Source organism: Sebastes fasciatus, chromosome 1 (assembly GCF_043250625.1).
Source record: "Sebastes fasciatus isolate fSebFas1 chromosome 1, fSebFas1.pri, whole genome shotgun sequence".
In the NCBI taxonomy this organism is placed as follows: domain Eukaryota; kingdom Metazoa; phylum Chordata; class Actinopteri; order Perciformes; family Sebastidae; genus Sebastes; species Sebastes fasciatus.
The window spans coordinates 12,293,077-12,307,419 of record NC_133795.1 but is presented as its reverse complement, the minus strand read 5'-3'; the positions used below and the strand labels follow the sequence as shown (position 1 = coordinate 12,307,419).

The window sequence follows — 14,343 nt, the reverse complement described above, 5'->3', positions numbered from 1 at the left end:
CTAACATGTTCAATTTAAGAAGCATTTGGTGAAAGAAGAGTCAGATGGAAATACATTTAGACCAGTAAGATAGGTAGTAAAATAGTGTGTAGGAAACTATGATGAGAATCATCTCTATCATCAGTTTGATATCTCTTAAGCTCTGAGATTAATATCTTGATTGTCTTATGATCTATAATACTTCCAGTGGTGTTGTATGGTGCACTCTTTACGATATTCATTATTGAGAGTATTATTCCCTACTAGGGCTGTGTATTGGCAAGAATGTGGCGATACGATATGCATCATGATACATAGGTAATGATTCAATATATTGCGATACTGTAAGTTATTGCGATATACTGCAATATATCGCAATAACTGTCATTATTAAATGGCCATTTTCAAAGGGGTCACTTGACCTCTGACCTCAAGATATATGAATGAAAATGGGTTCTATGGGTACCCATGAGTCTCCCCTTTACAGACATGCCCACTTTATGATAATCACATGCAGCTTTGGGCAAAAACCATGCAGTTTTTTCATGCAGTATAAATGTGTTATTTTTGCCTTTTCTAAAAATTATGCATTTCTGGTGTATTCTTTTTACTATGACAGTTTTCCTAAATTGAGATTTATAAAATCGCAGTACATCTCATTACTTACAGTATCGCAATATATTGAATCGTTACCCCTGTATCATGATGCGTATCGGATCGCCAGATTCTTGCCAGTACACAACCCTAGTGTCCAACATGGATTAAATCCCATTTTGATGTTTCATTTAATATAAAAACTGTACAGTTTTGTAGCGGTGATGTTGTTGAAAGCATTTAATGTGATCATTCATTGGAATAATGGCTTTGATTACAAGGAAGTGGTGGTAGGGTCAGGCAAGGTTATCTGCGTCTTGTTGCTGTAACTTGATGAAACAATACAGATGGGTCAACTGGCAGCCAGCAGACATCTTGGCAGGCGATACTAAACTGTTAAATAGAGCATCACAATCCACCCTTTGTCTTTCATTGTTCCTGGTTCTTGTCCAGCTCCAACTGACCACAGAACAACACCACCTCAACCAATCGGCTTAAAATTCATATTGTTGCTGGTGAATAGTTGAACAACAGGGTTTATAATACTAGAGAAAGAGGGACCAAAACTGTCAAACTGAGTGTCTCATCTGCCCCACAGTTATTGACATTGTTTGACCATCCTTGGAGTGGATTACATAAAGATGACGAGAGGCAGATTGGATCAGGGTTCGTCAGTGAAATGGTGCATTCTGTAATTTGCCCAATAGGGGAATGAATCCATTAAAATTAACAAAGATAAACATTTGAGACCCGAATCTGTTCACTGAACTATATTCTAAAAACCCCAAGTACTTTCATGTCATCTATATTAATAGTAGTAATTAATAGTCTTGACTATTGTGTCTCTGTTTGCCACATCGCAACACTGCTGTCAATATAACATAGAAATGCTGTAATTATAAGGGACAAATATATATTTTTAGGGCTGTCAATCTATTAAAATATTTAATCGCGATTAATCGCACATTTTTTTATCTGTTCAAGAAGTACCATAAAGGGAAGTCAAGTATTTAATACTCTTATCAACATGTGAGTAGGCAAATATGCTTGCTTTATGCAAATGTATGTATATATTTATTATTGGAAATCAATTAACAACACAAGACAATGATAAATATTGTCCATAACCCTCACAGGTACTGCATTTAGCATAAAAAATATGCAAAAATCATAACATGGCAAACTCAAACCCAACAGGCAACAACAGCTGTCAGTGTGTCAGTGTACTGACTTGACTATGACTTGCCCCAAACTGCATGTGTTTATCATAAAGTGGGCATCTCTGTAAAGGGGACACTCGTGGGTATCCATAAAACCCATTTTCATTCACATATCTTGAGGTCGGAGGTCAAGAGACCCCTTTGAAAATGACCATGCCAGTTTTTCCTCGTCAAAATTTAGTACAAGTTTGGAGGGTTATTTAGCGGCAAGCTAGTATGACATGGTTGGTACCAATTCCTTAGGTTTTCTAGTTTCATATGATGCCAGTATCTCCATTCTAGCTTGAGTGAGCCCAGTACAACCTCCGGAAATCGATTGCATTAATGCCGTTAAAGAAATTAGTGGCGTCAAAACGAATTTGCGTTAACGCGTCATTATCGCCCTAATATTTTTTTAACCTGATCTTGGATTTCAGGGTCTAAAAAGATGTTGTGCTACCAATAGTGATGTCACTGTGCAGGAACTGTGGTTGGTTAATTATCCGTCCACAGTCTTCCCATGCAAACAGTAAAATGCTATTAATGGGGAGGAGACCACTGTGTGTGTTCTAGCACATAAAGGTCGACCAGAAAAGTTTCCTATTTCCGTGGTTTTTCTTTTTAGTCTTTGAGTACGTAGCCAGCATAGCTGTTAGTATGCAGTGAACTGCTGAGTGGAAAGCCGTCATGGGGTTGTTGGAAACTGTTTTCAACTGCTGTAACTTCATGCAGCTAATTGTTTCCCAGCCTTGAAAATCACATCTTGAACCCGGGCTCGCAGTAGACAACTGAAGCACTGTCCAGATGGCATGAAAACAGCAGTGCTCAGTGCCCACTCCAGATTCCTCTCAAACATTTTGGCATAAAGCGTCTGCTTGTCTCTGTTGTTAAATCCCCTTCTGTAGAGCAGCCAGTACGTTCTGCTGAGCAGCTCCTGTACACAAATTCAGCTTGTTTAAGAATCTGTAGTGTTCGTGCTTCATGTCCATATTTATAGCTCTTTTCTGTGGTACTGCGTGTTAAGGTTAAGGAAAGGCTTTGTCAGCACTGGTTCTATTGCTACATACAATGTGTTTTTATGCTTGCACAGCTGTGTATTTGTGTGGCTGAGTTCTGTAATGGGCTGAATTAGAGCATGTGCCACGTACTATCCATCTGTCTGTGGGAACTTTTTGCCACGGATGCATTTTCTGGCTTCCAACAGGCATTTATCAGGAATCAATTACATTCTGTTTTCTACACTTTCATCTTTTTTCCTACACTATAAAAGTCTGTTTTTTAGTTCTGGCCATTATTCTATTACCAATTACTCACAAGTTTCACTGCTGGGAACTGGGATGTGGCAAAACCAGTAGCTAACCGCCATAGAACAGTATGAACAGTGGACAGTGTGGTTAAACTCCAAACTTGTTTAAAACCTGTCTGATCACCTGTGTGGTTGTCCTGTGCACGCCATCATTAAGCTGCGTCAAGTTGAATTACTGCATTAAACACAATGCCTAATTGGCGGTAAACGCAAAGTACAATTAAGGACGAGGGATTGTCATTAGTTTTAGTCTAGGTGTGTTTAGTCTTACACTAAAGCATTGGTCAATTTTGACCCGATGAAGGAGGTATATGGAAAGTCTGGGGATAACCAAAGTTGTTATAAATGATCCTGAGGGGGGCCTGAATGTTTGTACCAAATTTAATGGCAATCCATCGTTATGGAGATATGTCAGTCTTGATCGAAGTGGTGAACCGACCGACATTGCCATCCCGAAAGATCCCACTCGTATGGCTAAACTTATCAGCGCTCTTTGGTGGGGAAACTCTATAATGATGACACTGTTTCCAATTAATATACATTATAACATGGCTGTGTTGAATACTCGATTCTGATTTGTTAATCAGGGCGTTCTGCGGACTGTAATTTCATTATAGCAGACCGTTGATATGGGCGCAGTTCTGATGTCGGACTCTTGCATACCGTTTTTTGAGTCAAATTATAGATTTCTTAAGTAAGTATCCGTGTAATAAGCGGGATAATGTACAGCTGGCTAGTCATTGTTTTTGCTTTCACAACAATGACCGGCTCGCTGTACATTATCCCTTATTTATCTGTGGCATTTCTCTGCTGCAGTTTCTTGTTACCTAAGCTATTGGCCAAAACACAGCATTGATATATTTATCATAAGCTAAAATCAGCTGATAATATTGGCCCGGCCCATTTATTGTGTCCAGCTCTACTACTTTATCTCCAGTCTAATCTCAGAGGCAGCTGTCAGTTATGATTTCGGGGCTTGTTTTTGCTGGGCAAAGCAGATTCTGTGGTATTAAGACTTAAGGGTGAATTCTGTTCAGAATGACGAAAGCATGATGTGACACTTGGAGAACTGCAGGGCAGGTGTCCAAACACACACTCACACGCACACACACACACACACACACACACACACGCACACACACACACACACACACACACACACACACACACACACACACACACACATCTATGCCCTCTCACACAATTTAGTGACAACTATCCTGAAGACTAGGATGCAGGAGTGGAGCCGGCGCATCACATAGCTGCCACAACAGTGACAGCCCTGTTCTATCCAGCATCTATATCTGTCATGAGAGGGAGCATCGACGGTGAAGAGCTGTCTCAGCAGGTTTTCCTAAGGCAAGGATGGTGGTCAGTAATGCTGACTCGAATGCTTCGACCTTTGCCATGGTAAACCATGTCCAAAACGGTTTTCGAATGCAGCAGGGGGTTTGTTTGTTTTTTGTTATATATTGTTACCCCAAAGATCACAAATTGCCCATGAAATAAGGAATATTAATCCTACATTATTCATTATGCATCATTATTCTCAAACGGATAGCTCTGTTTTGTGTGTGTGCGTGCATGTGTGTTCAGCAGTGAAACGCAGTTTCAACAAAGCCAGGTATTTTGTTTTAGGCCTATATGTTGGCATAGGCTACAGTCTATTTATTTATTCATTTCTTTATAGGCCTACATGTGAGGAAATTCATTTTTATGGGCTATCCAGAGCTGTCCCGAATACCATTTTTGGGGGTTTTGAAGCTTCGGTGAGAAATATTCAAAGTTATTCGAAGCTTTGCGAAGCAGTGCAGCACAGCAACCGACATGTTATTCTGACTGTCTGTCTCCATCTCCCTCGTTTCAATGCCCAGGACAGTGCCGCTGCCGCACGATTGTACACACACACACACACCTCTACACACAACAAACAGCGATATCCGTCTGAGAATGACTAATAATAATTAGTGTTGAATATGAATGATGAATAATGTTGTGGGATTATTCCTTATTTTATGGGCTGTTTTGGGGTTTATACATTGTGATTACATATCTATATACACAAAAAATGCAAAATAAAAAACAAAGCATTCCAATAGTGATTTCGAAGTTGAATACCATGGCAACGGTCGAAGCTTTGAAGCTTGCTGCTTTTTCTAGCAGCTGTATATCTGACAGATCTGTTTCTCTTCTGATTGACTGACTGAGTGAAGGGTGAGAGGCGGCTGATGCTCATAAAGAGAACGAGGTTCTCCCTGGACCCTCTCTCTCCCTCTCTATGTGTGAGAGAGATGAATACTAGCCTACAATTTCTGTATTGCATAGTACTGCTTCACTATGGGTTTATAATGAGTATATGACTTGTATATATGACTTTGAATATCCTAACATTTTTCTCACTAAAGCTTCGAAACCACAAAATGGTTTTGAGGCCGCCCTAGTGGTCAGAGAGTGGTGGATAAAACATGGCTGGTCCGTGGCATGTACAGTGTAGCTGTGATAGATGCTAAACTGCAGGTTTCTTAAAATAGATTGGACAAGATCTGTTGTGAAATGATGACCGCTCTGGATATCCCTGAGATGCTATGGTTGAAACATCTGTCAGGGACAGCTTTTTTAATAGCAGACTAGGTTGGTGCTGCCCATCCTTAAAATGTGGAGCTGAGGGTGTGTTCCAACAGTCAAAGCATCACAGTGAGCAAGTGATGTTTGTATTGTCAGATTATTATTTACAATGAGGGCTGGACATCCAACAGGGAATCTGTGTGTGTGTCCGGTCTCTTTTTTGTGATGTTCATCATGTGTTGGATTTGAAGAAGGCACAGCCAAGCTCTGGAGATGTTCCAGTTTGGATGTGGTTTTGGGTGTCATCTCTGTCGTTTACAGATGGTGTCAAGTGTTTTGGCATCCCTGAAATGTAACCTCGAGTGCATCGAAGCAGTTTGCTGTTAAGTGGCTCAGCTTGGATTGGGGCCAGCATTTACAAATCTGAGCTCTATCCTGGAGTAAGTCAGGTGACGAGTGTAAGAGTTCAGGTATGTTGAATTTAAGATAAAATGAATAATCAGACGATTGGAAACCAATCAATAGCAGAGCAAATCTGCGATTGGCTCCACGCTACTTTTGCACAGTCCCAACACAAGAGAATGGTTTGACTGAATCCACTGTCAGTCTGGGTTGTAAAGGTTTTTTTGTTAGTTTTTTTTAGGGAAAAGCTCAAACTATGCAAAGCTAACTCAAACTTTAAACACATCTAACACAGACTGCATGATCTTTTGGTTAAATATCAGTCAATAGAGTGCTGCAGGAATGAATCCTAAAACCCGGAAATGAGTTAGCATTTTAGCACTTCCGGTTCCTTTGTTTCAAAGTCAACAGGTTTTTTGAATGGGTTTTTGTTTCGATGCCTGAAATAAGGTCTGTGGTTACGTCAGGAAATATCCTACTCGTGAATTTTTCTCTCTTTAAAAAGGCAGTTGCTAAAAAGTGGCTAAATGAGACTACTAAACGTCATCACGCCAGCTCGTCCGCCTTTACAGCCTCTTTGTATGTACCCACGTTCATGCGACCGTGGTGTAGTTTGGTGATTAATCTGGCGATTGCATTCACACTTCAAAAATCATAAAAGGGTTGTGGAGATTATCTTCCTGAACAAAACATGTAAGTATCATAAACATTTGTTCGCCACAGTGCTTATTTTCTGCATTAATCCAAAATCCAATGCGAAAATCTAAATCCCATTGGCTTTTTGTCAAGTGAACCAGGTTGATGCTAACTTCCTGTTTACTCTACAAAAATACGTCATCCCTGCACAACTCTATAGCACACTGCAAATGCAATAACTTGCATTTCTAAATGATAGGGGTGCAAACCCATAAAAGCACTTAGTTAGTCTTAAAGGAGCACCATGGAGCCAGTCGTGGTGCCGTAGTTCAGGCTGATGCAATCCTCTGGAATAGTTGACTGACAGCAGCTTGGCAACGCCACTCAGCTTGTTGTGTGAGGTCATATGAGATTTCATGATAGGTGAGCTTGCACAAACATTAGAGATAAAGCTAAGAAGCGGATTAAAATGAACAACGACCCTTTTGTTTGAATATTTTCTCAGCAGCTCACATGTTTGCTGCAAGGCTTTTTGTAAATCCTTGATGACAACAGCATTCAGTGCAGCAACACGAGGCTCAAACAGTGTTCGCTTCATGCCATGCCTAAAACAGAGTCATCAAATGCTGTCATGCAGTTTCCTTTCAGATGACACTGCAGGAAATTGTGACTATTTATTACAATCTCAGTATTTCTGAGAGTTTGACTCATATGCAATGACCTCAAATCTGGTGATTATGTATTGTGTCTTTGTAGGGGTGTAAAAAAATATCAATGCACTTGAGTATTGCAATATAATGTTTTGTTATACTGTACTGATTCTTAAAAACACTGTATTGATTTTTAATTCATAGTTTACATGCAAAGATTACAGTGGCTCAGATTGCACAAAAAAGGTAGTGCTATGATGTTGGATGTTACAGGAGCTGTGATGAATGTACATGCAGATCTCACTGTTCTGATTGCATTAAAAAAGTACTTTTTTAACTCAGATTTTATGCATATGGTGATATGTTCTTTATGACAGTTTTCCTAAAATTAGATTTCATTTTTGGGCTTTTTGCCTTTATTGGATTTTAAAAACTGCTTACAGTATCGCAATATATCATGATATATGTATAATGATACGTATCGCCAGATTGCCAATACACAGACTTATGTCTGTGCGGGCTTTTACACTTCTAAGTGCAAAATGGCTGAGCTTTACAGAAAGGTACTTTATGGGTGCACTCAATAAAATAGACAATAGTCATTGTTCAATACCACTTTACACAGTGAACAGTATGTCACTTGTATACAGATAATGGTTCTGTATGTAAGTGACAACCTAAGGCGCGCACACACTATGTAATTTCCTCGGAAATTCATTTAATTATATCCCTGACAGCAGTCTGTAGAAATGCTTCTGCCACAGTTTCATCTGGTTTAATCATATTTGATGTTAATATTAGGCTATGAAGGCCTCAACTGTCCCACTGATATCCTGATTACGGTGTGGTCTGCACCATAACCTGATGTTTTTAAGCAAAAATGTCAAAGGCAGCAATATACAGACTCTGACAGACACATTAAATGATTATTAAATATATTTAATAACAGGCTGATGGAGCAGCTTGTGCTGTCATCACTGCTTTTATTTAAACAAACTTTATTTCTCTCTCTTCGGCATCAAAATACTGTCTGTCCCTCTCTGTACTAACTCCTCTGTGGTCTTGTACAGGTTCCATTTTCCCAGTGTGCTGTCAAATAAAGCATCTGTTTAAGGGATCATATGGTAGCCACAGGGTTCATAATGTTACAATAATATTCCCTGTTTAGATTCTAGGTTTTGGCGGTCCAACATCACACTCTGTGTTTTACTATGCAGGGCTTTTCTGTGGTCTCTTGATTGAAGGCATCAGAGACTCATGTAGGCAACAGAAGAGCCTTCGAGTCCTTATATAATCTTAGATGTGCATGAGAATTATTACTTTTTATTTGCATTTTGAAACCATCAAGATGAATGAAGTCTGTAAATACAACGTCTCAACTTCATTTTTTATTTGTAGCCCATAAACTTGATCTCTTCTGATGCACCGTTTATGTCACTGGGTGAAATCCTGCTCCCATTTATTTTTGCTCTGACTGATACACTTCAGGCTGTGGGAACGTTATCCATTGACCTCATTGCAGACCATTGATTTAGTTGATAGATGAGATAAGTGAATGAGTGGCTCTACTGGTAGTGAAATAATGTAGTCGGACCTGCAGAGGACAGAGCAATGAAGGGAGATGTTTGACTGAGTTTTTTTTTTATTGAAAAAAAATCTGCTTTTTTCTGTTGTGTGCTGGACTCACGCTATGTGGATTTCATGTAAACCCACATACAAGTTGCCACTGTAAGGAGCTCAGCTTTAGATTTTTAACCCTGTATATGCTACCATGTGACCAGTGTAAAATAATCCAACATTAACAAAGCTTAGTACTGAGCGTTTGCTGGGTTTTTCTGTATAGTTTTACCAATTGCATTATTTTTGGGTGGCTCCTCATCTGTCATCGGGTGTACAATAACATCCATGACATTAATAACATAATAACACTCATTAAATCATTAAGAGAATAGGCGTTAGCGTCTGTCATGGGTAGATTTGTCTGAGTGGTTTCCTTCCCTCCTCTGTCTCTATGGTTAACTTTCTATTATCTCCTTTATAGCTGGAGGGCATATTTGGTCTGGCATTAGGGAGTGGTGCAGATAAATGTCTCCTTTCAATTTCTCAACTGTATTCGGTCCTCAGAGTCAGATGCTCTACTAATTGCTTTACTGATTTCATCACCTGTCTCATGATCGAGGCTTTGAAGTGCGCTATGTGTGTGTGTGATTTCATTTAGTCACCTGCTTTGAGCGGTATGTTTGTTCAGTGTCCTGCCTGATTTGATTTTCCACTTTATGGGATGCCTGCCTGATTCTGCTGGTGTTCCAGCTTTCATGTACACAATGTCCCTGTGTATTCATGTACAGTATGACATGGACATGCTGACAAGACTTGTTAGTCAGCTCTTAGGATGATGCTGATAAATATGCTTTGAGCTGTTGTCTGTACTACTTATATCTTCTGGTTTGTTCTTGTTTTGAGTTCACTCTCAAAGATTTGCTAAAACATTTTTACCTATGTCATTTTGTAATCCTTTTTCTTCTTCTCCTCTTTTCCCCTCCAGTCTCTACATGCATAACCACCTGTAAGAAGGTTGCTCCTCCGCCAGTGCCGCCCCGTACAACCTCCAAGCCCTACATCTCTGTGACGGTACAGAGCAGCACAGAGTCGGCCCAGGACAACTACCTGGACCAGCAGGACCGGAGGTCAGAGGTCAACAGCCAGTCGAGCCACGCTCACAGCAACTCCTCTGACAGCCTTGACAGCACCCGTGCCAACAGCCTGGCCCGGGGCATTCCCCGCCCTCCGCACATCATCCCCACTCCCATCGCCATCCCGAGAGATCCAATCGCGCCCATCACCTTTAATGCTTCCACTGAGACAAGTGACTCAGTAATCCAGCATGAATCACTGAAATCAGGATTAAACAGAGGGAATCTAGCAGCAGAGGAGCCCTTTGTGGCACCAGTACCCAGGCGGAAACTGTCCTCCATTGGCATACAGGTAGGCAATGGGACTGTTGAATCAGTGCTGTTAGAGCTGTCAGTCGAGATAGAGCCCTGATCACAGCGTTTTCTGAAGTATAGCTCGTTCTGCTTGAATCCAGGAAAAAGAACATTTTTAAAAGTAATCCTCTGTGGTGGATAGCTATGTCTGAGTGTGTCACCTCAAGCCCAAAAATGTGCTTGCAAGCTAAAGGTCTCGTTAGGATGAACATCCCTCTATCATTAGAGCTGGCTGTATACTATATCTGCGTTCCCCTTTAACCATAACTTTCTGTTCTGTGCTGAAATAACAGCCATTTTCTCCATTTTGCAGACCCTGCATATTAACAGAACTCAGTCAGAGTAACCATTAATGGTGACACTTTTTAATGGAAAACCAAGCACAAAATTATACAGATTTTCTCTGATTTGTTCCTCTGATGATTTGGTTTATCACTTGGAAAATTAAAAACCCTGCAAAACTGTACTTATTCTGGCTACAATTAGGCGTCTATGACGTCATTCGTGCCAAGATTTTTTTTTTCTGAGGCCCTGTTCAGACCTGGTATTAACATGCGTCCTCAGTGACCGGATCACAAAGGCAGCGGTGCCGGAACAATAACCTTTTATTTGCTTTAATAAAATGTAGGCCTACCCAAATTCATGAATATGTAGCATATTACTACTGGCGTTCATGTAATATTACGTCACGTCTGCTGTGTTAGCCATGTGTTTACTACGTGTTTATATATTTTTTTAGAGCGGGGAAGTGAGATCCGATCACAAGAGGTCACTCAAGACACATGTGGAGACGTATTGTAATGCCAGGTGTGAACAGACGTACTTAGAGTTGTCCTGTGATCGGATAACTCAGGACGCAGGTTAATGCCAGCTCTGAACAGGGCCTGAGTTATTGTTTGTAATTTTGACCTGGTCAGTGATTATGCTTTTTCATTTCGTTTATCTGTTCTAAGGTTGACTGTATTCAGGAAGTTCCACGAGAGGAGACCCCGCCGTTGGCCAGATTTCAGTCAATAGGAGTACAGGTGGAGGACGGTTGGCAGTAAGTCCTCTTCCTGTCCTTGTAACAACGTGAGGAATTTATATTATAGCCACACACACTGCTCTGACTATTCTTTCCCTTTACAGAAGCTATGTAAATGTGAAAGCAATGTGAATGTGTTTGCGTCTGAAAACTATCCTTGTGTGTTGTATTGGTGGTGATAAAATAGATTCCTGGCATGAGTTGTTACTGTTTAAACTTGTCTCTGCTTACTAAATATTTGAGACCCATTTCTAGGGTTATTGCAGTGGAGTTTGCATTTCTATGCTCGTGATGTTTTGAATGCCAGGAGGTAGGGCTGCACAATTTTGGAAAAAATATCTAATTGCGATAATTTTGACTGATATTGCAATTGCGATATTAGAGGGAATGATCATTTTTACATTATTATTCTCATTTTCCATAAGAGATCGTCATGGAGATCTGTACCAAACAAAGATGTTTTCTTAAATCTGTAGATATATGATCTCTTCAGCACAACAATATTTAATTTAAAATGGTATTTTGGCACACATTTTGCCTTTAACAAATATTTTCGATACAAATATCGCCTCCTGTGATTTGAATATTGCAGTAGGCCATATTGTGATAACATTTTGATTAATTTTGCGGCCCTACCAGGAAGTTCCTCATGCCTTCCTCCTGTATTTTCTTACTTTTGCATGCTGCATTTAGTGTTTTGTAAGTAGCAGCTGTTCTGAGTCCTGACAGATATTTTATAATCATAACCAACTAGAGTTCCTATGTTAATTTTTGTCCTTCCTTGTGTTTTTATCAGTGTTTTACACACTTTTGTGCTATGTGCTAATCCCTCCTGTGCTTTTCCAGTCTTCTGCTGTTCTTGTCCTCCTCTGATATCGGTTAAGATTCTTCAGTCAAGCACTCATAACATTTCATTATCTGACTGAATCGCCGCTTGTAAGCATTTCTTGAGTTCCAACAAGAAATGGAAATAATGTTGAGTCAGACAGCATTCATTTTTCAGCCTGTTCTGATAAGAGATCCGTTGATACCAGTCTGAGTGCACTGCTATCAAAGCCCGGTCTCGGAGCGATCATGTTTATTTATATCTATATTGACCAGCAGAAGTGACTCAGTGTCGAAACTATGTATCGTGTGTTTGTTCCAGTAATGGAGACATAATTCTTGAATAATTTATTGTTTTGTTTGTCCACTGTTGTGCACATAACAGTGGACAAAGAAAACTAAAATGTTCACCTGTCCACCTGTAACAGTAAGTCTCACCCTTTGTTTCAGGCTCAGTCGCTCCAGTAGCATGGCCTCAAAACAAGAAACAGACTCAGACACACAGGACATCCCTGTCATCTCCCATATCAATAACGCCAAACATTTTGAGAAGAAAGTCATGGTCAGTAGCGCCAGCCAATCCACAAGCACCCCTATCGGACAAGACTATTTAGACAACGGTGACGCTACTGGTGTCACCTCTTCCCCTCCGCCGCCCAGGCAGATCCTCAAACGCTCCACCACACGAAGTAGCTCTTCCTCCTTCTCAGAAAGCCTGGACCCAGCGCTGGACCCCTCGTCTCTCCCGCCTCCAGACCCTTGGCTGGAGAGCGGGAACGGGAGCAGCAGCAGTGTTCCCCAGAGCGGAGGAGGGGGAACACTGTGTCGGAGAGACGGCCACTGGTTCCTGAAGCTGCTGCAGGCCGAGACGGGACGCATGGAAGGCTGGTGCCAGCAGATGGAGCAGGAGACCAAAGACAACCAGCTCTCAGAGGAAGGTAAAGCCGCCAGGGTACTCGCTACAACCCCGGGTCTTTTGTTAAATTGCCTCCAAGTTTCCAACTCTAGACGAAGTTGTATTGTGAGGCAGTGAATGAGGCTGTTTTGAGAAGTTCATCTGGTCAGCTTGCACACTGTGTTGATCATTGCACAATCCAATCCTTTCTGTTCCTTTACCAAATAAGAAGATTTTTTTTGCCATAACATGTTTAATTCAGGGCTGTCAAAGTTAACGTGATAATAAAGCGTAAACGCAAATTTGTTTTAACGCCACTAATTTCTTTAACGCATTAACGTAACTTGCGATTTTTTAGATTGTAGGGGGCTCAGTTTTAAAGCTACAGTGAAGATACTGCATCATATAAAACCTAAGGTATCCATTGGTACCATCCATCATACTAGCTTGTTGCATAGGAGGCTAAATATCCCTCTAAACTTACGCTAAATTTTGGCGAGGAAAAACTGGCATGGCCATTTTCAAAGGGGTCCCTTGACCTCTGACCTCAAGATATGTGAATGAAAATGGGTTCTATGGGTACTCACGAGTCTCCCCTTTACAGACATGCCCACTTTATGATAATCACATGCAGTTTGGGGCAAGTCATAGTCAAGTCAGCACACTGACACACTGACAGCTGTTGTTGCCTGTTGGGCTTTAGTTTGCCATGCTAAATGCAGTACCTGTGAGGGTTTCTTGACAATATTTGTAATTGTTTTGTGTTGTTAAATGATTTCCAATAATAAATATATACATACATTTGAATAAAGCAATCATATTTATCCACTCCCATGTTGATAAGAGTATTAAATACTTGACAATCTCCCTTTAAGGTACATTCTGAACAGATACAAAATTTGTGATTACTTTGCAATGAATCGTGATTAACTATGGACAATCATGCAATTAATAGTGTTTAAATATTTTAATCGATTGACAGCCCTAGTTTAATTAGCTGCTAGCCAATTACATTCTAAAGGTTTACTCTTGGGTTTGCATAACAAATGTCCATCTCCTAAATTAATCTAAGTTATTTGGCCCATAATAATAAGAAGAAAGCCAAATGTACAGTCAAAGCGTTGCTGAAGTCAAACATGTGCCGGCCCTCTGAATGAACCCTGCATCCTGAGCCTCCTTCCAGAGGTCTGCTGCTGTCTGACCTCGCCATGTGGTTCAGAGCTCGGTTATAGGGTTCTGCCTCAGGCCCTACAATCACTCCATCAGACATACTCAGCATGA

At 40.6% G+C, this 14,343-nt stretch overlaps 1 protein-coding gene across 10 annotated transcripts in view; it reads left to right on the top strand.

The window, feature by feature from the left end:
- The window catches only part of dlgap4b (discs, large (Drosophila) homolog-associated protein 4b), a 202,040-nt gene that overhangs the window by 179,293 nt on the left and 8,404 nt on the right, over window positions 1-14,343 (top strand). For all 10 annotated transcript variants that reach the window (XM_074629592.1, XM_074629618.1, XM_074629583.1 and 7 more), the window contains 3 exons: window positions 9,877-10,316; window positions 11,272-11,360; window positions 12,618-13,105. In XM_074629592.1, coding sequence (XP_074485693.1) covers window positions 9,877-10,316; window positions 11,272-11,360; window positions 12,618-13,105 — 1,017 coding nt within the window. The remainder of the gene's footprint in view (window positions 1-9,876; window positions 10,317-11,271; window positions 11,361-12,617; window positions 13,106-14,343) is intronic.